Genomic DNA, 24,225 nt, shown 5'->3' with positions numbered 1-24,225 from the left:
CAGTGACCCAAGAATCCAGCATCACCCAGTGACCCCCCAAGAATCCAGCGTCACCAAGTGACCCCCCAAGAATCCAGCGTCACCAAGTGACCCCCCAAGAATCCAGCGTCACCCAGTGACCCCAGAGAACCCCCCAGAATCCAGCGTCACCCAGTGACCCCAGAGAACCCCCAAGAATCCAAGTGTCACCCAGTGACCCCAGAGAACCCCCAAGAATCCAGCGTCACTGAGTGACCCCCCAAGAATCCAGCGTCACTCAGTGACCCCAGAGAACCCCCAAGAATCCAGCGTCACCCAGTGACCCCAAGAATCCAGCGTCACCCAGTGACCCCCCAAGAATCCAGCGTCACTCAGTGACCCCAGAGAACCCCCAAGAATCCAGCGTCACCCAGTGACCCCAAGAATCCAGCGTCACCCATTGACCCCAGAGAACCCCCAAGAATCCAGCGTCACCCAGTGACCCCCCAAGAATCCAGCGTCACCAAGTGACCCCCCAAGAATCCAGCGTCACCCAGTGACCCCCCAAGAATCCAGCATCACCCAGTGACCCCAGAGAACCCCCAAGAATCCAGCGTCACCCAGTGACCCCCCAAGAATCCAGCGTCACCAAGTGACCCCCCAAGAATCCAGCGTCACCCAGTGACCCCCCAGAATCCAGCGTCACCCAGTGACCCCAGAGAACCCCCAAGAATCCAAGTGTCACCCAGTGACCCCAGAGAACCCCCAAGAATCCAGTGTCACCCAGTGACCCCAAGAATCCAGCGTCACCCAGTGACCCCAGAGAACCCCCAAGAATCCAGCGTCACTGAGTGACCCCAGAGCACCCCCAGAATCCAGTGACCCCAGAGCACCCCGAGAATCCAGCGTCACCCAGTGACCCCAGGGCACCCCAAGAATCCAGCATCACCCAGAGACCCCTGAGCCCCCCCGAGAATCCAGTGACCCCAGAGCACCCCCAAGAATCCAGTGACACCCAGTGACCCCCCCCCCCAAGAATCCAGCGTCAACCAGTGACCCAAGGGCACCCCAAAAAAAAATCTAGCATCATCCAGAGCACCCCAAGAATCCAGCGTCACCCAGTGACCCCGAGAATCCAAAGTCACCCAGTGACCGCAGAGCACCCCATGAATCCACTGACACCCAGGGCACGCCAAAAATCCAGCATCACCCAGAGCACCCCAAGAATCCAGTGTCACCCAGTGATCCCAGAGCACCCCAAGAATCCAGCGTCATCCAGAGAACCCCGAGAATCCAGCATCACCCAGTGACCCCAGAGCACCCCGAGAATCCAGCATCACCCAGTGACCCCAGAGCACCCCCCCCCCCCCGAGAATCCAGCATCACTCAGTGACCCCAGAGCACCCCGAGAATCCAGCATCACCCAGTGACCCCAGAGCACCCCCCCCCGAGAATCCAGCATCACTCAGTGACCCCAGAGCACCCCGAGAATCCAGCATCACCCAGTGACCCCAGAGCACCCTGAGAATCCAGCGTCACCCAGTGACCCCAGAGCACCCTGAGAATCCAGCATCACCCAGTGACCCCAGAGCACCCCGAGAATCCAGCATCACCCAGTGACCCCAGAGCACCCCGAGAATCCAGCGTCACCCAGTGATCCCAGAGCACCCCAAGAATCCAGCGTCATCCAGAGAACCCCGAGAATCCAGCATCACCCAGTGACCCCAGAGCACCCCGAGAATCCAGCATCACCCAGTGACCCCAGAGCACCCCCCCCCGAGAATCCAGCATCACTCAGTGACCCCAGAGCACCCCGAGAATCCAGCATCACCCAGTGACCCCAGAGCACCCCCCCCCGAGAATCCAGCATCACTCAGTGACCCCAGAGCACCCCGAGAATCCAGCATCACCCAGTGACCCCAGAGCACCCTGAGAATCCAGCGTCACCCAGTGACCCCAGAGCACCCTGAGAATCCAGCATCACCCAGTGACCCCAGAGCACCCCGAGAATCCAGCATCACCCAGTGACCCCAGAGCACCCCCCCCCCCGAGAATCCAGCATCACTCAGTGACCCCAGAGCACCCCGAGAATCCAGCATCACCCAGTGACCCCAGAGCACCCCCCCCCCCGAGAATCCAGCATCACTCAGTGACCCCAGAGCACCCCGAGAATCCAGCATCACCCAGTGACCCCAGAGCACCCTGAGAATCCAGCGTCACCCAGTGACCCCAGAGCACCCTGAGAATCCAGCATCACCCAGTGACCCCAGAGCACCCCGAGAATCCAGCATCACCCAGTGACCCCAGAGCACCCCGAGAATCCAGCGTCACCCAGTGACCCCAGAGCACCCCGAGAATCCAGCGTCACTTAGTGACCCCAGAGCACCCCGAGAATCCAGCATCACCCAGTGACCCCAGAGCACCCCGAGAATCCAGCGTCACCCAGTGACCCCAGAGCACCCCGAGAATCCAGCATCACCCAGTGACCCCAGAGCACCCCGAGAATCCAGCATCACCCAGTGACCCCAGAGCACCCCGATAATGACTTACTTGGTGTCGCTGAAGGTATATGGGAGAGTCGCAGATTCTCTCCTTTCTCTATCACTCTCAGAAAGGTGAAGATTAAACGTCAGATTCACCGCTGGATCCATCTGGAAGAGACCAAATGATTAGCAAGAGAAAATCTCCTCCCCGCCCGAGAGATAGTACGACCCAACCAGAGGGAGGGACCAACAGGGTATTATAGGGGAGACTGGGGAAGGGGTGGTGCATTATAGAGGGAGGATGAGGAAGGGGTGGGGTATTATAGAGGGAGGACGGAGAAGGGGTGGGGTATTATAGAGGGAGGATGGAGAAGGGGTGGGGTATTATAGAGGGAGGATGGAGAAGGGGTGGGGTATTATAGAGGGAGGACGGAGAAGGGGTGGGGTATTATAGAGGGAGGACGGAGAAGGGTATTATAGAGGGAGGATGGAGAAGGGGTGGGGTATTATAGAGGGAGGACGGGAGAAGGGGGTGGGGTATTATAGAGGGAGGATGGAGAAGGGGTGGGGTATTATAGAGGGAGGACGGAGAAGGGGGGGTTGGGGTATTATAGAGGGAGGACGGAGAAGGGGTGGGGTATTATAGAGGGAGGACGGAGAAGGGGTGGGGTATTATAGAGGGAGGATGGAGAAGGGGTGGGGTATTATAGAGGGAGGATGGAGAAGGGGTGGGGTATTATAGAGGGAGGATGGAGAAGGGGTGGGGTATTATAGAGGGAGGATGGAGAAGGGAGTGGGGTATTAGAGGGGGGATGGAGAAGGGGCGGGGTATTATAGAGGGAGGATGGAGAAGGGTGGGGTATTATAGAGGGAGGATGAGGAAGGGGTGGGGTATTATAGAGGGAGGATGGAGAAGGGGTGGGGTATTATAGAGGGAGGATGGAGAAGGGTGGGGTATTATAGAGGGAGGATGGAGAAGGGGTGGGGTATTATAGAGGGAGGATGGAGAAGGGGTGGGGTATTATAGAGGGAGGATGGAGAAGGGGTGGGGTATTATAGAGGGAGGATGGAGAAGGGGTGGGTATATAGAGGGAGGATGGAGAAGGGGTGGGGTATTATAGAGGGAGGATGGAGAAGGGGTGGGGTATTATAGAGGGAGGATGGAGAAGGGGTGGGGTATTATAGAGGGAGACGGAGAAGGGGTGGGGTATTATAGAGGGAGGATGGAGAAGGGGTGGGGTATTATAGAGGGAGGATGGAGAAGGAGTGGGGTATTAGAGGGGGAGGATGGAGAAGGGGGGGTGTTTTAGAGGGGGATGGAGAATGGGTGGGGTATTATAGAGGGAGGACGGAGAAGGGGTGGGGTATTATAGAGGAGGATGGAGAAGGGGTGGGGTATTATAGAGGGGGATGGAGAAGGAGTGGGGTATTAGAGGGGGGATGGAGAAGGGGCGGGGTGTTATAGAGGGGGATGGAGAATGGGTGGGGTATTATAGAGGGAGGACGGAGAAGGGGTGGGGTATTTTAGAGGGGGGATGGGGTGGTGAATAGATTGGGGTGTAGGTGGTACACTGACCTCGGTTCTGATCGGGGGTTGGGATTCGGGGTCTGTATTGACCTCTATGGAGAAGTCCTCCAGGACTCGGAAGATTTCCTTCTGTAACACAGAGATCGGGGAGACAGTATCAGGGCCGTCTTTAAGGTAGGGCAAAAGGGGCAGCTGCCCCCTGGGTCCTGTCATTGTTGGGGGGCGAAAAGCAACTGCCCAATATTTGCCAACTATCCCGGGTTAAATTCCCTCGCCCCTTGAAGGTTTTCATACCAGACCCCAAGGGCCCGGTAATGGACTGTGAGGGGATCCTTCATTGCTGGACAGACAATTCATTAATAGCCGCCAGCAGTTTTTAATGACTTTTTTTCCTTTAGAAATGTCATTTTGCTCTCGGACAGTTCTAAGCACGGGAAACATGCGCCCTTCACAGGCTTCCTATAGACACCCCCCAGGTAGGAAATTTAAAGGAATATTACACTTTTGTTTCACTTTAAGCAAAAATTTTTGCATTGATGTATGTCCCCCGGGGCAGGAGCCGGGTCCCCAAACACTCCCCCGGGGCAGGAGCCGGGTCCCCAAACACTCCCCCGGGGCAGGAGCCGGGTCCCCGAACCCTTTATAACAATAACTTGTATATAAGCACTTTTGGTTTTTCATGTTCCGCCAGCTTTCAAATTTGCCGCAAACCGTTTCGCCCATCCCTAGTCTCCAGCAGTTGGAGGTGCGGTAATACCTCGTGTCTCCAGCAGGTGGTGCTGCAGGACAGGCCTTGAATTGTGAAGATCTGGGCAGGACTTGGTCGCTGTCATTTCTGGTATTGGAGGAGGAACGTCTCATCTCCTCTTCGATTCCTGACAGATCAGCCCCAGAATATGACCCCACCCACGACTCCCACCCCTAGGGTCATCCTGCCCTCACCATGATCCCCAACCCAAGGTCACCCTGCCCTGACCATGATCCCCAACCCAAGGTCACCCTGCCCTGACCCCCAGCCCTAGGGTCACCCTGCCCTCACCATGACCCCTCCAACCCAAGGTCACCCTGCCCTGACCCCCAGCCCTAGGGTCACCTACCCTCACCATGACCCCCCAACCCAAGGTTACCCTGCCCTCACCATGACCCCCCAACCCAAGGTCACCCTGCCCTCACCATGACCCCCAGCCCTAGGGTCACTTGCCCTCACCATGACCCCCAGCCCTAGGGTACCCCTGCCCTCACCATGATCCCCAACCCGAGGTCACCCCGTCCCCTCCGTGATCCCCAACCCCGAGGTCACCCTGTCCCCTCCGTGATCCCAAACCTAGGGTCACCTTGCCCCCTCCGTGATCCCCAACCCGAGGTCACCCTGCCCCCTCCGTGATCCCCAACCCGAGGTCACCCTGCCCCCTCCGTGATCCCCAACCCGAGGTCACCCTGCCCCCTCCGTGATCCCCAACCCGAGGTCACCCTGCCCCCTCCGTGATCCCCAACCCGAGGTCACCCTGCCCCCTCCGTGATCCCCAACCCGAGGTCACCCTGCCCCCTCCGTGATCCCCAACCCAAGATCACCCTGCCCCCTCCGTGATCCCCAACCCGAGGTCACCCTGCCCCCTCCGTGATCCCCAACCCGAGGTCACCCTGCCCCCTCCGTGATCCCCAACCCGAGGTCACCCTGCCCCCTCTGTTGCCCCCTCCGTGATCCCCAACCCGAGGTCACCCTGCCCCCTCTGTGATCCCCAAGCCGAGGTCACCCCTGCCCCCTCCGTGATCCCCAACCCGAGGTCACCCTGCCCCCTCCGTGATCCCCCAACCCGAGGTCACCCTGCCCCCTCCGTGATCCCCAACCGGAGGTCATCCCGTCCCCTCCGTGATCCCAAACCTAGGGTCACCTTGCCCCCTCCATGATCCCCAACCCGAGGTCGCCCTGCCCCCTTCATGAGGAGCTGTAGGATATATGGTGGATACTCACGCTGGTGACAACCTTCCCGGATCTCTTGCGCTGGGTGACGGTGACCCCGATCTGTTCCCCTCCCCCCGTCACATGGAGGACGGAGTCGCAGAGGGCACACAGCGATCGCACCGCCCCCGGATCATGTACATCGGCGTGCAGCAATGTCAGGATTCGCAGGTCATGTGACCCTGAGGGGGGAAACGGCAGAGAGGCATGAACTGTACATCTGATCACATGACTCACGTGTGTGGAAGCAGTAGCCTCTCTGCAGAGCTCCAACACATCACTACCAGAGCTCTCCAATCAGCAGACAGCATGAGCTCAAGGGGGGCGTGTCAGACCTCTGCTTCCACACACTGAACAGCTTAGCCCCACCCATAAATCAGGAATTCATAGACGACTTGTTATATTATGAATGGAGGAGGAGGGGCAGTCGGATATTTCCTCACCTCCATTGATGAGTGGGCGGGATAACTCTCGGAGGGTGTGACAGACGGACGGGAGAGGACATCGGGACAGGATCCAGCTGAGGGAATCCAGGACGATAGTGACGGGGGAGGGGGTCTGGCTGACCCGCTCTCTGATGGTCTTGGCATTGAAGTCACGTGGCGTCAGAGACTGCGATCCGCTGCTCCAGTGCAGGGGGTCCGAGAAACCATCATGGAGGGTGATCCTGATAGAAGATGACAACATAGACAGAGTGAAAAATATACAGAGGGTTATGGGTTACTGGTTAACCTGCTGGGACTTGTAGTCCTCCTCTATTCGGAGAGCCACACCCCTATGACACATTATATAGGGGAGACAGTAGAGGGCGAGTGGCCTTTATACTCCTGCACGGGATTTTGGGTGAGCTCTGCCATTGAGGCCCCTCATGTACAGTCCTGCATTATAACCCCCAACTTCAACTGGAGCCCCCCCCCCCGAGACTGGTTCTGTCTCCATCTCCAGAAACCCAGAACCTTCTCTGAGCTTCTATCCTCCTCCCTGGTACCGGAATCCATGAGCACATCTCCTGTGCCAAGACATTTACTGGGAATCAGAGGTCCTAGCAGAAGGACCGTCGCTGGAGAGCGGAGGAGCAGAAGGAGCGTCGCTGGAGAGCGGAGGAGCAGGAGGACCGTCGCTGGAGAGCGGAGGAGCAGGAGGACCGTCGCTGGAGAGCGGAGGAGCAGAAGGACCGTCGCTGGAGAGCGGAGGAGCAGAAGGACCGTCGCTGGAGAGCGGAGGAGCAGAAGGACCGTCGCTGGAGAGCGGAGGAGCAGGAGGACCGTCGCTGGAGAGCGGAGGAGCAGAAGGAGCGTCGCTGGAGAGCGGAGGAGCAGAAGGAGCGTCGCTGGAGAGCGGAGGAGCAGAAGGAGCGTCGCTGGAGAGCGGAGGAGCAGAAGGAGCGTCGCTGGAGAGCGGAGGAGCAGGAGGACCGTCGCTGGAGAGCGGAGGAGCAGGAGGACCGTCGCTGGAGAGCGGAGGAGCAGGAGGACCGTCGCTGGAGAGCGGAGGAGCAGGAGGACCGTCGCTGGAGAGCGGAGGAGCAGGAGGACCGTCGCTGGAGAGCGGAGGAGCAGGAGGACCGTCGCTGGAGAGCGGAGGAGCAGGAGGACCGTCGCTGGAGAGCGGAGGAGCAGGAGGACCGTCGCTGGAGAGCGGAGGAGCAGGAGGACCGTCGCTGGAGAGCGGAGGAGCAGGAGGACCGTCGCTGGAGAGCGGAGGGGCAGGAGGACCGTCGCTGGAGAGCGGAGGAGCAGGAGGACCGTCGCTGGAGAGCGGAGGAGCAGGAGGACCGTCGCTGGAGAGCGGAGGAGCAGGAGGACCGTCGCTGGAGAGCGGAGGAGCAGGAGGACCGTCGCTGGAGATCGGAGGAGCAGGAGGACCGTCGCTGGAGAGCGGAGGAGCAGGAGGACCGTCGCTGGAGAGCGGAGGAGCAGGAGGACCGTCGCTGGAGAGCGGAGGAGCAGGAGGACCGTCGCTGGAGAGCGGAGGAGCAGGAGGGCGGAGGAGCAGGAGGACCGTCGCTGCAGAGCGGAGGAGCAGGAGGACCGTCGCTGGAGAGCGGAGGAGCAGGAGGACCGTCGCTGGAGAGCGGAGGAGCAGGAGGACCGTCGCTGGAGAGCGGAGGAGCAGGAGGACCGTCGCTGGAGAGCGGAGGAGCAGGAGGACCGTCGCTGGAGAGCGGAGGAGCAGGAGGACCGTCGCTGGAGAGCGGAGGAGCAGGAGGACCGTCGCTGGAGAGCAGAGGAGCAGGAGGGCCGTCGCTGGAGAGCGGAGGAGCAGGAGGACCGTCGCTGGAGAGCGGAGGAGCAGAAGGACCGTCGCTGGAGAGCGGAGGAGGAGGACCGTCGCTGGAGAGCGGAGGAGGAGGACCGTCGCTGGAGAGCGGAGGAGCAGGAGGACCGTCGCTGGAGAGCGGAGGAGCAGGAGGACCGTCGCTGGAGAGCGGAGGAGCAGGAGGACCGTCGCTGGAGAGCGGAGGAGCAGGAGGACCGTCGCTGGAGAGCGGAGGAGCAGGAGGACCGTCGCTGGAGAGCGGAGGAGCAGGAGGACCGTCGCTGGAGAGCGGAGGAGCAGGAGGACCGTCGCTGGAGAGCGGAGGAGCAGGAGGACCGTCGCTGGAGAGCGGAGGAGCAGGAGGACCGTCGCTGGAGAGCGGAGGAGCAGGAGGACCGTCGCTGGAGAGCGGAGGAGCAGAAGGGCCGCCTCTGGGGATCGGAGGAGCAGAAGGGCCGCCTCTGGGGGATCGGAGGAGCAAAAGGACCGCCTCTGGGGGATCGGAGGAGCAAAAGGACCGCCTCTGGGGGATCGGAGGAGCAGAAGGGCCGCCTCTGGGGATCGGAGGAGCAGAAGGGCCACCTCTGGGGATCGGAGGAGCAGAAGGGCCGCCTCTGGGGATCGGAGGAGCAGAAGGGCCGCCTCTGGGGATCGGAGGAGCAGAAGGACCGCCTCTGGGGGATCGGAGGAGCAAAAGGACCGCCTCTGGGGGATCGGAGGAGCAAAAGGACCGCCTCTGGGGATCGGAGGAGCAGAAGGGCCGCCTCTGGGGATCGGAGGAGCAGAAGGGCCGCCTCTGGGGATCGGAGGAGCAGAAGGGCCGCCTCTGGGGATCGGAGGAGCAGAAGGACCGCCTCTGGGGATCGGAGGAGCAAAAGGACCGCCTCTGGGGATCGGAGGAGCAAAAGGACCGCCTCTGGGGATCGGAGGAGCAAAAGGACCGCCTCTGGGGATCGGAGGAGCAAAAGGACCGCCTCTGGGGATCGGAGGAGCAAAAGGACCGCCTCTGGGGATCGGAGGAGCAAAAGGACCGCCTCTGGGGATCGGAGGAGCAAAAGGACCGCCTCTGGGGATCGGAGGAGCAAAAGGACCGCCTCTGGGGATCGGAGGAGCAAAAGGACCGCCTCTGGGGATCGGAGGAGCAGAAGGACCGCCTCTGGAGATCGGAGGAGCAGAACTATTCCTGGGTGTGCTCCATCACCTACAGCCCTGAACTGTCAATGTCTCCAGGAACCCAGAACCTTCTCCCAGCTTCTACCCTCCTCCCTGGTCATGTCACAGTGGACCTTCCACATCACACATTGGCATCATTTAATGAAGATGTGGCTGCCTCTAACCCCAAGAGCTAACCCTTTACACTGGGAACTGTGGATTATGGATGTTTTCCTGCCGGAGTCCAAATATATACGAGTGGGAGAGTCCCAGAGACGCCTCCAAACATGTCACAAGGACCTCCAGAGGCCTCTGCAAATGGCTGAAGCTGCACCACAGGAGGCTTCACCATCTCTGCCTATATTTGATCAGCCAGCTGGGCGCTTCCACCAACCCAACCCCTTATGATTGGTCCTTTAGGCCATCAATCAGCCTCAAGAACCCATGTGAGGATCTATTGTAGACGGTCTAACAGTCTACTACAAGGACTGTGACATAAATGTAGGCCTCAGATAGTTGTGCGGATATCGGAGAAGTGATGTGACTGTAGATGAATCTTCTGTGGTATCAAAGATACAATATTCCCGTAATCAGTCACATGTTCTTCTAGGGCAGAGCAAGCCTCTAGGCCGGGAGTGACACCGAGATGCCAATAAAATGATCTCATGCTTGTAGACAGATCTGTCACCTTCCTCAACAGCAAAAGAAACGCCCTCCTCATTCTGTCTACATACAAGAGCCAGCATCACGGGCCCCTGGGCAAAGTAATGTGCTGGGGCTCCTACAAGCCTGTCCCAATTTTTGCACCTACTCTCAAGAATTAAAGAATAATTCCTCACCGTGCCCAACATTGCAGACCCACCGAGCCCAACATTGCAGACTCACCGTGCCCAACATTGCAGACTCACCGTGCCCAACATTGCAGACTCACCGTGCCCCCCCTGCAGACTCACCGTGCCCCCCCTGCAGACTCACCGTGCCCCCCCTGCAGACTCACCGTGCCCCCCCTGCAGACTCACCGTGCCCAACATTGCAGACTCACCGTGCCCCCCCCCTGCAGACTCACCGTGCCCAACTTTGCAGACTCACCGTGCCCCCCCCCTGCAGACTCACCGTGCCCAACATTGCAGACTCATCGTGCCCCCCCCTGCAGACTCACCGTGCCCCCCTGCAGACTCACCGTGCCCCCCCCCTGCAGACTCACCGTGCCCAACATTGCAGACTCATCGTGCCCCCCCCTGCAGACTCACCGTGCCCCCCTGCAGACTCACCGTGCCCCCCCTGCAGACTCACCGTGCCCAACATTGCAGACTCACCGTGCCCCCCCCCCTGCAGACTCACAATGCCCAACATTGCAGACTCATCATGCCCCCCCCTGCAGACTCACCGTGCCCCCTCCTTGCAGACTCACTGTGCCCAACATTGCAGACTCACCGTGCCCAGCATTGCAGGCTCACCGTGCCCCCCCCCCTGCAGACTCACCGTCCCCCCCCCTTGCAGACTCACCGTGCCCCCCCCTTGCAGACTCACCGTGCCCCCCCCCTTGCAGACTCACCGTGCCCCCCCCCCCTGCAGACTCACTGTGCCCCCCCTCTGCAGACTCACTGTGCCCCCCCCCCCTGCAGACTCACTGTGCCCCCCCCCCCTGCAGACTCACTGTGCCCAACAGGGCGGAGGAAGAGAGAGGGCGGCCGGATCATGACTGCAGGAAGAGGAGAGCCAGGGATCACAGAGCGGGAATAGCATGCCGTTACATCTTACATGAACTTGCCTCTGCTCTGCTCGCCGTGACACACAGCCCCGCCTCCTCCTGACCCCGTGCCTGTGATAGGCAGCACACATCCCAGCATTGGACCCGCATTCTGTCTATCACAGGCACTGGGTCAGGAGGAAGCGGGGCTGTGACGGCGAGCAGAGCGGAGGCAATTCCAATAGCTTTGCTCTAGATCTGACTGGCCCTGACGTTTCTTGAGAGACTGGTGGAAGCAGTGGGAAATCTGTCACGGCAATGCACGCCTACCGCAGCTAACTAGCCAGGATGTGGTCCCGTGACTTGGGTATGAGGGAAGCCTAATCTGAGCAAGTAAGACTGGCCGTAACACAATTCCTCAGCCTGCACTACCTCTAGCCACCACTAGAGGGAGTTGTAGAGGAGGATGGGGGATGGGTGGGATGTCGTAGTCCACTCCAATCCAGCTGGCTGCCCACACACAGGCAGATACGAATCCTACATACAATCTGGTGCTCTGTAAAGGTTGGGGAGCAGTCGCTTCTGGGGTCCCTCCAGCTAACCTACAAGCTAGAACCCCCCGATGCGATCGCTCTTCCCACTGTCCACACACAACGATAGCTACCCTGCCACCACCCAAAAGTTTGGTCTGCGGACAAACCAATCACTGTTCAGCTGCTGCAATCAGGCGCCACAGAACATTGTTGTGCTTTTTTCCGGGATTCCAAATACGGATTTCCTCGCCCAACGTGTCCCACAAGAAAGGAATTATTTCAGTCTCTCTGGAAGTCAGATTTTACCTTTAATGAGAGATAAAACTCCATTCCTCGGATGTGGGGATATCAATCCAAGCTGGGAGACATTCCGGGACTCCTCTCTGCCCCCTGCTGGTTCTTGTAGATGGAATGACTCGGACTTTCTCGGAGGTTCAGGAAGGTGACAATCTAGGTCTACATGGATGGAGGAACTTTATTCATATCTTGGTGTCACTCCCGGCCTAGAAGCTGGCTCCGTCCTTTCCCATGCTTATTAGAGGAACATGTCTATGGACTGATCACTGGAAATATTGTATCTCTAATACCACACAAACTACATCTACAATCCCACACTTCTACAGATCTCCCCCGACTCTCCGGGATCTACACAACGTCTGACTATCCATCCGATCTCTCCCAAGGTTTCCCAGGATGTTCCCCAACTCTCCGGGATCTACACGTCTGAATATCCATCATATCTCCCCGAGAATTTACAGGACGTCCCCCAACTTTCCGGGATCTACACAACGTCTAAATATCCATCATATCTCCCCGAGAGTTCACAGGACGTCCCCCAACTTTCCGGGATGTGCACAAGTCTGAATATCCATCATATCTCCCCGAGAATTGACATGACGTCCCCCAACTCTCCGGGATCTACACAACGGCTGAATATCCATCATATCTCCCCGAGAATTCACAGGACGTCCCCCAACTTTCCGGATCTACACAACGTCTGACTATTCATCATATCTCCCCGAGAATTGACATGACGTCCCCCAACTCTCCGGGATCTACACAACGTCTAAATATCCATCCGTTCTCTCCCAAGGTTTCCCAGGACATCCCCAACTCTCCGGGATCTACACGTCTGAATATCCATCATATCTCTCCGAGAATTTACAGGACGTCCCCCAACTTTCCGGGATCTACACAACGTCTAAATATCCATCATATCTCCCCGAGAATTCACAGGACGTCCCCCAACTTTCCGGGATGTGCACAATGTCTGAATATCCATCATATCTCCCCGAGAATTGACATGACGTCCCCCAACTCTCCGGGATCTACACAACGTCTAAATATCCATCCGTTCTCTCCCAAGGTTTCCCAGGATGTTCCCCAACTCTCCGGGATCTACACAACATCTGACTATCCATCATATCTCCCCGAGAATTCACAGGACATCCCCCAACTTTCCGGGATCTACACAACGTCTAAATATCCATCCGATCTCTCCCAAGGTTTCCCAGGACGTCCCCAACTCTGCAGAATCTACACAACGGCTGAATATCCATCATATCTCCCCGAGAATTCACAGGACGTCCCCCAACTTTCCGGGATCTACACAACGTCTAAATATCCATCCGATCTCTCCCAAGGTTTCCCAGGACGTTCCCCAACTGTCTGAGATCTACACAACGTCTGAATATCCATCAGATCTCCCCCAAGGATTCCCAGAATGTTCCCCCAACTCCCCGGGATTTACACGTCTAAATATCCATCAGAGCTCCCCCAAAGATTCCCAGGACGTCCCCCAACTCTCCGGAATCTACACAACGTCTGAATATCCATCAGATTTCTCCCGACTCTCCGGGATCTACACAACGTCTGAATATCCATCAGATCTCTCCCAAGGTTTCCCAGGATGTTCCCCGACTCTCCGGGATCTACACAGTGTACTTCATATACTCCACTCACCTGGATACAACGCCCTCCGGAACTCCGACCAGAAATTCCTCTGCAGGAAACTCAAAGCTGAAGATATGAACGTTTTCTCCTCTGGAAGAGAGACCCACAATGACTGATCACTCACCTACCCCAATAATCTGTCATCCTCCTCTACAACACCCCACCCATCCTCCCCTGCAACACCCCGCCCATCCCTCATCCTCCCCAGCAGCACCCCGCCCATCCCTCATCCTCCCCAGCAACACCCCGCCCATCCCTCATCCTCCCCAGCAACACCCCGCCCATCCCTCATCCTCCCCCTGCAACACCCCGCCCATCCCTCATCCTCCCCTGCAACACCCCGCCCATCCCTCATCCTCCCTGCAACACCCCGCCCATCCCTCATCCTCCCCTGCAACACCCCGCCCATCCCTCATCCTCCCCTGCAACACCCCGCCCATCCCTCATCCTCCCCTGCAACACCCCGCCCATCCCTCATCCTCCCCAGCAACACCCCGCCCATCCCTCATCCTCCCCTGCAACATCCCGCCCATCCCTCATCCTCCCCTGCAACACCCCGCCCATCCCTCATCCTCCCCTGCAACATCCGCCCATCCCTCATCCTCCCCTGCAACACCCCGCCCATCCCTCATCCTCCTCTGCAACACCCCGCCCATCCCTCATCCTCCCCTGCAACACCCGCCCATCCCTCATCCTCCCCAGCAACACCCGCCCATCCCTCATCCTCCTCTGCAACACCCCGCCCATCCCTCATCCTCCCCTGCAACACCCCCGCCCATCCCTCATCCTCCCCTGCAACACCCCGCCCATCCCTCATCCTCCCCTGCAACACCCCGCCCATCCCCTCATCCTCCCCCTGCAACACCCCGCCCATCCCTCATCCTCCCCTGCAACACCCGCCCATCCCTCATCCTCCCCTGCAACACCCCGCCCATCCCTCATCCTCCCCTGCAACACCCCGCCCATCCCTCATCCTCCCCTGCAACACCCGCCCATCCCTCATCCTCCCCTGCAACACCCCGCCCATCCCTCATCCTCCCCTGCAACACCCCGCCCATCCCTCATCCTCCCCTGCAACACCCCGCCCATCCCTCATCACTCCCCAGCAACACCCGCCCATCCCTCATCCTCCCCAGCAACACCCCGCCCATCCCTCATCCTCCCCTGCAACACCGGCCCATCCCTCATCCTCCCCTGCAACACCCCACCCATCCCTCATCCTCCCCTGCAACACCCGCCCATCCCTCATCCTCCCCCTGCAACACCCCGCCCATCCCTCATCCTCCCCTGCAACACCCCGCCCATCCCTCATCCTCCCCTGCAACACCCCGCCCATCCCTCATCCTCCCCTGCAACACCCCGCCCATCCCTCATCCTCCCCTGCAACACCCCGCCCATCCCTCATCCTCCCCAGCAACACCCCGCCCATCCCTCATCCTCCCCAGCAACACCCGCCCATCCCTCATCCTCCCCTGCAACACCCCACCCATCCCTCATCCTCCCCTGCAACACCCCGCCCATCCCTCATCCTCCCCTGCAACACCCCGCCCATCCCTCATCCTCCCCTGCAACACCCCGCCCATCCCTCATCCTCCCCTGCAACACCCCGCCCATCCCTCATCCTCCCCTGCAACACCCCGCCCATCCCTCATCCTCCCCAGCAACACCCCGCCCATCCCTCATCCTCCCCAGCAACACCCCGCCCATCCCTCATCCTCCCCTGCAACACCCCGCCCATCCCTCATCCTCCCCTGCAACACCCCACCCATCCCTCATCCTCCCTGCAACACCCCACCCATCCCTCATCCTCCCCTGCAACACCCCGCCCATCCCTCATCCTCCCCTGCAACACCCGCCCATCCCTCATCCTCCCTGCAACACCCCGCCCATCCCTCATCCTCCCCTGCAACACCCCACCCATCCCTCATCCTCCCCTGCAACACCCCGCCCATCCCTCATCCTCCCCAGCAACACCCCGTCCATCCCTCATCCTCCCCAGCAACACCCCACCCATCCCTCATCCTCCTTTACAACATCCCACCCATCCCTCATCATTTCCTAGAACAACCAACCCGTCCCCCCTCATTCCTGATTGGTCGGTCTGGTACACTGACCTCTGTACTGAGGATACAATCAGGCTGTGGAGCAGTTTTCGGCCGCTGAGGAAGGCGGAGTCTGGGGAGAGAGGGGTAGGTGGGGTTTAGTGGGGGAGGGGGGGGGGAAGTGTGGCATCCTCTGCATCTTTATTACAAACAAAACACTCTGCTCTGATTGGATGAGATGAGAAATGTCAATATAAATCTTACAATCTGATTGTACAATCATCGCTACATCACACACACACACACACACACATATACATATATATATATATATATATATATTATATATATATATATGTATATGTATATGTATATATATATATATATATATATATATATATATATATACATATACATATACACACACACACACATACATATACACATATACATATATATCTATATATATATTGATTGGACAGTCCAGTCTGGTCCTCTGGTAGGTCCATAAGTTGTAATGCAGCTCCTCTCCCATAGGGGGCGCTGGTTAGGATGGTCCTCAGTGTAGGGACATACAATATCACAGGAAGTCATAATCCGTAGATGGCAGAAGCAGGGGGTACAGGAGGGTCATGTAGGGTCACCCTGGCTGGTTGGTAGGTAGGTGGGCAGGCAAGGAGTGATAACCATGAGGGTGAAGCCGGCATACATGGGGATTACCAGTAGGGACACTGATGGCGGCCATGCTGGTCCTAGACTGACTGCACTAGAAAAGGGGGGTGGTAGCAGAGGGGGCAGGGGCAATTATTACGGGAGTGGGCAGTCCTTTGAGATGTTCTTCTGCCGGCTATCATTGGGGCCCCTAAGGAAAGTCAGCGCACTTAAGGCGGATCGGCACCTGAGCACCACAAACCCAAAAAAAAAAAAAGACATTTAACTAATTTTTACTATTCAGCGCAAACTCCCCCATCCATCCACCCCCCTCCCCCCCCCCACGCCCAATTCCAGGCTTTTATTTTATTGAGAAGTCACTTTGAATCACCCCTCCCCCCCCCTCCCTCCCTAGCATTTCTGGCTGTAGCCATCTTGAGTAAGGGCAGATGATTCATGTAGCATTTGCTTCCTGGAATCCACCTGCGCTTAGCTCAGGCATGCTTGTAGAAAACCCCCTCCTCCTCCTCCTCCTATTGAAGACTCCTGGGATGAAGGGAAACCAGGAAGGAAGTGAGAATCTGATCTCCTTCCTATCGAATACCAACGATTGCCCAGAGCTCCCGGGGACAGAGCGGAGTTCCCCTTTAATGACAGTCCCGGGTAACCTGCGTGCGGTATAGGTGGGAATATAGTCTCCGCCCAGATACAGGAAAAAGGCTCGGTATAATGCGGTATATAGAGCCTTGATAAAGTATTCATACCCCCCGATATTCCCACATGTATCTTATTGGGATTTTATGTGATGGACCAACACAAAGTGTCACATAATTGTGAAGAGGAAAGGAAAATGATACAAATAAATATGTGAAAAGTGTGGGGGGGAGGGGCATTTGTATGGCGCCCCCTTTACTCCGATGCCCCCAACTACAATCTAGAGCAACCAATTGCCTTCAGAAGTCACCTAATTAGTAAATAGAGTCCCCCTGTGTGTCATGTATTCTCAGTATAAATACAACTGTTCTGTGAAGCCCTTAGAGGTTTGTTAGAGAACTTTAGTGAACAAACAGCATCATGAAGGCCAAGGAACACACCAGACAGGTCAGGGTCTGTAGTGAGGAGGGGGCGGGTCTGTAATAAGGAGGGGCGGGTATGTGATGAGGAGGGGGTGGGGTATTACCTGTGATGAGGGAGGGGGCGGGTCTGTAGTGCGGAGGGGGCGGGTATGTAGTGAGGAGGGGGCGGGTATGTAGTGCGGAGGGGCGGGTATGTAGTGAGGAGGGGGGCGGGTATGTAGTGAGGAGGGGGGCGGGGTATTACTTGTAATAAGGAGGTGGGCGGGGTATTTCCTGTAATAAGGAGGGGGCAGGGCATTACCTGTAATAAGGAGGGGGCGGGTCTGTAGTGAGGAGGGGGCGGGTCTGTAGTGAGGAGGGCGGGGTATTACCTGTAATAAGGAGGGGGCGGGTCTGTAGTGAGGAGGGGGGGTGTGTAGTGAGAAGGGGGCGGGATATTACCTATGATAAGGAGGGGGCGGGTCTGTAGTGAGGAGGGGAGGGTCTGTAGTGAGGAGGGGGCGGGTATTACCTGTGATAAGGAGGGGGCGGGTCTGTAGTGAGGGAGGGGAGGGTCTGTAGTGAGGAGGGGGCGGGTATTACCTGTGATAAGGAGGGGGCGGGTCTGTAGTGAGGAGGGGAGGGTCTGTAGTGAGGAGGGGGCGGGTATTACCTGTGATAAGGAGGGGGCGGTCTGTAGTGAGGAGGGGGGTCTGTAGTGAGGAGGGGGCGGGGATATTACCTGTGATAAGGAGGGGGGCGGGTCTGTAGTGAGGAGGGGGCGGGTATTACCTGTGATAAGGAGGGGGCGGGTCTGTAGTGAGGAGGGTACGGGTCTGTAGTGAGGAGGGGCGGGTATTACCTGTGATAAGGAGGGGGCGGGTCTGTAGTAAGGAGGGGAGGGTCTGTAGTGAGGAGGGGGCGGGTATTACCTGTGATAAGGAGGGGGCGGGTCTGTAGTGAGGAGGGGAGGGTCTGTAGTGAGGAGGGGAGGGTCTGTAGTGAGGAGGGGACGGGTCTGTAGAGAGGAGGGGGCGGGGTATTACCTGTGATGAGGAGGGGGCGGGTCTGTAGTGAGGAGGGGCGGGTATTACCTGTGATAAGGAGGGGGCGGGTCTGTAGTGAGGAGGGGGCGGGTATTACCTGTGATAAGGAGGGGGCGGGTCTGTAGTGAGGAGGGGAGGGTCTGTAGTGAGGAGGGGGCGGGTATTACCTGTGATAAGGAGGGGGCGGGTCTGTAGTGAGGAGGGGAGGGTCTGTAGTGAGGAGGGGAGGGTCTGTAGTGAGGAGGGGGCGGGATATTACCTGTGATGAGGAGGGGGCGGGTCTGTAGTGAGGAGGGGGGGTCTGTAGTGAGGAGGGGGCGGGATATTACCTGTGATAAGGAGGGGCGGGTCTGTAGTGAGGAGGGGGGGTCTGTAGTGAGGAGGGGGCGGGTATTACCTGTGATAAGGAGGGGGCGGGTCTGTAGTGAGGAGGGGAGGGTCTGTAGTGAGGAGGGGAGGGTCTGTAGTGAGGAGGGGGCGGGTATTACCTGTGATAAGGAGGGGGCGGGTCTGTAGTGAGGAGGGGAGGGTCTGTAGTGAGGAGGGGGGGTCTGTAGTGAGGAGGGGGCGGGATATTACCTGTGATGAGGAGGGGGCGGGTCTGTAGTGAGGAGGGGAGGGTCTGTAGTGAGGAGGGGGCGGGTATTACCTGTGATAAGGAGGGGGCGGGTCTGTAGTGAGGAGGGGGAGGGTCTGTAGTGAGGAGGGGGGGTCTGTAGTGAGGAGGGGGCGGGATATTACCTGTGATGAGGAGGGGAGGGTCTGTAGTGAGGAAGGGGGCGGGATATTACCTGTGATGAGGAGGGGGCGGGGTCTGTAGTGAGGAGGGGAGGGTCTGTAGTGAGGAGGGGGCGGGTATTACCTGTGATGAGGAGGGGGCGGGTCTGTAGTGAGGAGGGGGGGTCTGTAGTGAGGAGGGGGCGGGATATTACCTGTGATAAGGAGGGGAGGGTCTGTAGTGAGGAGGGGGGGTCTGTAGTGAGGAGGGGGCGGGATATTACCTGTGATGAGGAGGGGAGGGTCTGTAGTGAGGAGGGGGCGGGATATTACCTGTGATAAGGAGGGGGCGGGTCTGTAGTGAGGAGGGGGGGTCTGTAGTGAGGAGGGGGCGGGATATTACCTGTGATAAGGAGGGGGCGGGTCTGTAGTGAGGAGGGGGGGTCTGTAGTGAGAAGGGGGCGGGATATTACCTGTGATAAGGAGGGGGCGGGTCTGTAGTGAGGAGGGGGGTCTGTAGTGAGGAGGGGGCGGGATATTACCTGTGATAAGGAGGGGCGGGTCTGTAGTGAGGAGGGGGGGGTCTGTAGTGAGAAGGGGGCGGGATATTACCTGTGATGAGGAGGGGAGGGTCTGTAGTGAGGAGGGGGGGTCTGTAGTGGAGAAGGGGGCGGGATATTACCTGTGATAAGGAGGGGGCGGGTCTGTAGTGAGGAGGGGGGGGTCTGTAGTGAGGAGGGGGCGGGATATTACCTGTGATAAGGAGGGGCGGGTCTGTAGTGAGGAGGGGGGGTCTGTAGTGAGAAGGGGGCGGGATATTACCTGTGATGAGGAGGGGAGGGTCTGTAGTGAGGAGGGGGGGTCTGTAGTGAGGAGGGGGCGGGATATTACCTGTGATAAGGAGGGGAGGGTCTGTAGTGAGGAGGGGGGTCTGTAGTGAGGAGGGGGCGGGTATTACCTGTGATAAGGAGGGGGCGGGTCTGTAGTGAGGAGGGGGGTCTGTAGTGAGGGGGCGGGGTATTACCTGTGATGAGGAGGGGGCGGTCTGTAGTGAGGAGGGGGCGGGATATTACCTGTGATGAGGAGGGGGCGGGTTTGTAGTGAGGAGGGGGGCGGGTATTACCTGTGATAAGGAGGGGGCGGGTCTGTAGTGAGGAGGGGGCGGGTCTGTAGTGAGGAGGGGGCGGGTATTACCTGTGATAAGGAGGGGGCGGGTCTGTAGTGAGGAGGGGAGGGTCTGTAGTGAGGAGGGGGCGGGATATTACCTGTGATGAGGAGGGGGCGGGTCTGTAGTGAGGAGGGGGGGTCTGTAGTGAGGAGGGGGCGGGATATTACCTGTGATAAGGAGGGGGCGGGTCTGTAGTGAGGAGGGGGGGTCTGTAGTGAGGAGGGGGCGGGATATTACCTGTGATAAGGAGGGGGCGGGTCTGTAGTGAGGAGGGGGGGTCTGTAGTGAGGAGGGGGCGGGTCTGTAGTGAGGAGGGGAGGGTCTGTAGTGAGGAGGGGGCGGGTATTACCTGTGATGAGGAGGGGGCGGGTCTGTAGTGAGGAGGGGGGGTCTGTAGTGAGGAGGGGGCGGGATATTACCTGTGATAAGGAGGGGAGGGTCTGTAGTGAGGAGGGGGGTCTGTAGTGAGGAGGGGGCGGGATATTACCTGTGATAAGGAGGGGGCGGGTCTGTAGTGAGGAGGGGGGGTCTGTAGTGAGGAGGGGGCGGGATATTACCTGTGATGAGGAGGGGAGGGTCTGTAGTGAGGAGGGGGCGGGATATTACCTGTGATAAGGAGGGGGCGGGTCTGTAGTGAGGAGGGGGGGGTCTGTAGTGAGAAGGGGGCGGGATATTACCTGTGATAAGGAGGGGGCGGGTCTGTAGTGAGGAGGGGGGGTCTGTAGTGAGGAGGGGGCGGGATATTACCTGTGATAAGGAGGGGCGGGTCTGTAGTGAGGAGGGGGCGGGATATTACCTGTGATGAGGAGGGGAGGGTCTGTAGTGAGGAGGGGGGGGTCTGTAGTGAGAAGGGGGCGGGATATTACCTGTGATAAGGAGGGGAGGGTCTGTAGTGAGAAGGGGGGCGGGATATTACCTGTGATAAGGAGGGGAGGGTCTGTAGTGAGAAGGGGGCGGGATATTACCTGTGATAAGGAGGGGGCGGGTCTGTAGTGAGGAGGGGGGGTCTGTAGTGAGGAGGGGGCGGGTATTACCTGTGATAAGGAGGGGGCGGGTCTGTAGTGAGGAGGGGGGTCTGTAGTGAGGGGGCGGGGTATTACCTGTGATGAGGAGGGGGCGGGGTCTGTAGTGAGGAGGGGGCGGGATATTACCTGTGATGAGGAGGGGAGGGTCTGTAGTGAGAAGGGGGCGGGATATTACCTGTGATAAGGAGGGGAGGGTCTGTAGTGAGGAGGGGGGGGTCTGTAGTGAGGAGGGGCGGGTATTACCTGTGATAAGGAGGGGGCGGGTCTGTAGTGAGGAGGGGGGGTCTGTAGTGAGGGGGCGGGGTATTACCTGTGATGAGGAGGGGGCGGGTCTGTAGTGAGGAGGGGGCGGGATATTACCTGTGATGAGGAGGGGGGGTCTGTAGTGAGAAGGGGGCGGGATATTACCTGTGATAAGGAGGGGAGGGTCTGTAGTGAGGAGGGGGCGGGGTATTACCTGTGATGAGGAGGGGAGGGTCTGTAGTGAGGAGGGGGCGGGGTATTACCTGTGATGAGGAGGGGGCGGGTCTGTAGTGAGGAGGGGGGGTCTGTAGTGAGAAGGGGGCGGGATATTACCTGTGATAAGGAGGGGGAGGGTCTGTAGTGAGAAGGGGGCGGGATATTACCTGTGATGAGGAGGGGAGGGTCTGTAGTGAGGAGGGGGGGTCTGTAGTGAGAAGGGGGCGGGTATTACCTGTGATAAGGAGGGGCGGGTCTGTAGTGAGGAGGGGGGGTCTGTAGTGAGAAGGGGGCGGGTATTACCTGTAATAAGGAGGGGGCGGGTCTGTAGTGAGGAGGGGGGGTCTGTAGTGAGAAGGGGGCGGGTATTACCTGTGATAAGGAGGGGGCGGGTCTGTAGTGAGGAGGGGAGGGTCTGTAGTGAGGAGGGGGGGTCTGTAGTGAGAAGGGGGCGGGATATTACCTGTGATGAGGAGGGGAGGGTCTGTAGTGAGGAGGGGGGGTCTGTAGTGAGAAGGGGGCGGGATATTACCTGTGATGAGGAGGGGAGGGTCTGTAGTGAGGAGAGGGCGGGTCTGTAGTGAGGAGGGGGCGGGATATTACCTGTGATAAGGAGGGGAGGGTCTGTAGTGAGGAGGGGGGTCTGTAGTGAGGAGGGGGCGGGGTATTACCTGTGATAAGGAGGGGGCGGGTCTGTAGTGAGGAGGGGGGTCTGTAGTGAGGGGGCGGGGGTATTACCTGTGATGAGGAGGGGGCGGGTCTGTAGTGAGGAGGGGGCGGGATATTACCTGTGATGAGGAGGGGGCGGGTTTGTAGTGAGGAGGGGGCGGGTATTACCTGTGATAAGGAGGGGGCGGGTCTGTAGTGAGGAGGGGGCGGGTCTGTAGTGAGGAGGGGGCGGGTATTACCTGTGATAAGGAGGGGCGGGTCTGTAGTGAGGAGGGGAGGGTCTGTAGTGAGGAGGGGGGCGGGATATTACCTGTGATGAGGAGGGGGCGGGTCTGTAGTGAGGAGGGGGGGTCTGTAGTGAGGAGGGGGCGGGATATTACCTGTGATAAGGAGGGGGGCGGGTCTGTAGTGAGGAGGGGGCGGGTCTGTAGTGAGGAGGGGACGGGTATTACCTGTGATAAGGAGGGGGCGGGTCTGTAGTGAGGAGGGGCAGAGAATTACCTGTAGTAAGGAGGGGGCGGGGTTTTACCTGTGATGAGGAGGGGGCGGGCTGTAGTGAGGAGGGGGCGGGTCTGTAGTGAGGAGGGGGCGGGGTATTACCTGTGATGAGGAGGGGGCGGGTCTGTATTGAGGAGGGGGTGGGGTATTACCTGTGATGAGGAGGGGGCGGGTCTGTAGTGAGGAGGGGGCGGGGTATTACTTGTAATAAGGAGGGGGCGGGTCTGTAGTGAGGAGAGGGCGGGTCTGTAGTGAGGAGGGGGCGGGGTATTACTTGTAATAAGGAGAGGGAGGGTCTGTAGTGAGGAGGGGGCGGGGTATTACTTGTAATAAGAAGAGGGAGGGTCTGTAGTAAGGAGGGGGGCGGGGTATTTCTTGGAATAAGGAGGGGGCGGGGTATTACCTGTTATAAGAAGAGCTCCGGGCTCCCCGCCGTCCTCACCTCTTCTATCATCTCCTCCTCGCAGATCACAGACCGGCGGCGGCTGATGACGTCAGTGAGGTGCGCCCGCCCCGCGCTCTCCGGGTGGAGGAAGATGTCCGCCGGCCGCCATTTTCTCTTCGCGGTCAGAAGATGGCGTCAGGTGAGGGCGGGGTCAGCCGTGCGTCCCGCTCTTTTCCAAAAGTGTGATTAGTTGAGCGGGGAGGAGGTGAGTTCCGTGTCTCCGCCCACATATCCAATCATGGACGGTGATGATTTAGAAACTCCGCCACTCCCAAGACTCCTCCCCCTCCTATACCTCAGAAGGAGATGCGAGGAGTGTCAATGGGAGGAGCTTCTGTCAATAGATCCAGAGCCCGCCCCCTTCCATTTGAGGAGGAGCCGATTGGTTCCCTGTCCGTGTCCCCATTGGGGAGATTACCCAAGAAACAGGAAGTGAGGGGGAGGGGCCAATTCTACATCCCCCTCCTTCATTCCCCCTCCTTCATTCCCTTCCCCTCCTCATTCATCCGTCCCTCATTCCCCCCTCCCCATCCCTCATTCCCCCCTCCCTGATCCCTCATTCCCCCCTCCCTGATCCCTCATTCCCCCCGTCCCTCATTTCCCCCGTCCCTCATTCCCCCCGTCCCTCATTCCCCCCGTCCCTCATTCCCCCGTCCCTCATTCCCCGTCCCTCATTCCCCCCGTCCCTCATTCATCCGTCCCCTCATTCCCCCCTCCCTGATCCCTCATTCCCCCCTCCCCGTCCCTCATTCCCCCAGTCCCTCATTCCCCCCGTCCCTCATTCCCCCGTCCCTCATTCCCCCGTCCCTCATTCCCCCCGTCCCTCATTCCCCCCGTCCCTCATTCCCCCCGTCCCTCATTCCCCCGTCCCTCCTTCCCCCTCCCTGATCCCTCATTCCCCCGTCCCTCATTCCCCCGTCCCTCATTCCCCGTC

General features: G+C 58.9%; 1 protein-coding gene across 1 annotated transcript in view; it reads right to left on the bottom strand.

Moving 5' to 3' along the window:
* LOC143955161 (elongator complex protein 5-like) overlaps positions 1-23,432 on the bottom strand; it is a 29,371-nt gene extending 5,939 nt beyond the window's left edge. Inside the window, 8 exon segments of the mRNA XM_077465254.1 lie at positions 2,509-2,609; positions 4,018-4,098; positions 5,942-6,111; positions 6,373-6,596; positions 13,526-13,606; positions 15,631-15,691; positions 23,250-23,273; positions 23,276-23,432. Of these exon segments, the coding sequence (XP_077321380.1) occupies positions 2,509-2,609; positions 4,018-4,098; positions 5,942-6,111; positions 6,373-6,596; positions 13,526-13,606; positions 15,631-15,691; positions 23,250-23,273; positions 23,276-23,300 (767 nt within the window). The 5' untranslated portion in view covers positions 23,301-23,432.
* Between the last annotated feature and the right edge of the window lie 793 nt (positions 23,433-24,225).

This window comes from Lithobates pipiens, unplaced genomic scaffold (genome assembly GCF_037356315.1).
Source record: "Lithobates pipiens isolate NorthernLeopardFrog02 unplaced genomic scaffold, aLitPip1_a1.2 Scaffold_341, whole genome shotgun sequence".
Taxonomy (NCBI): domain Eukaryota; kingdom Metazoa; phylum Chordata; class Amphibia; order Anura; family Ranidae; genus Lithobates; species Lithobates pipiens.
This window is presented reverse-complemented; position numbering and strand designations above follow the sequence as displayed.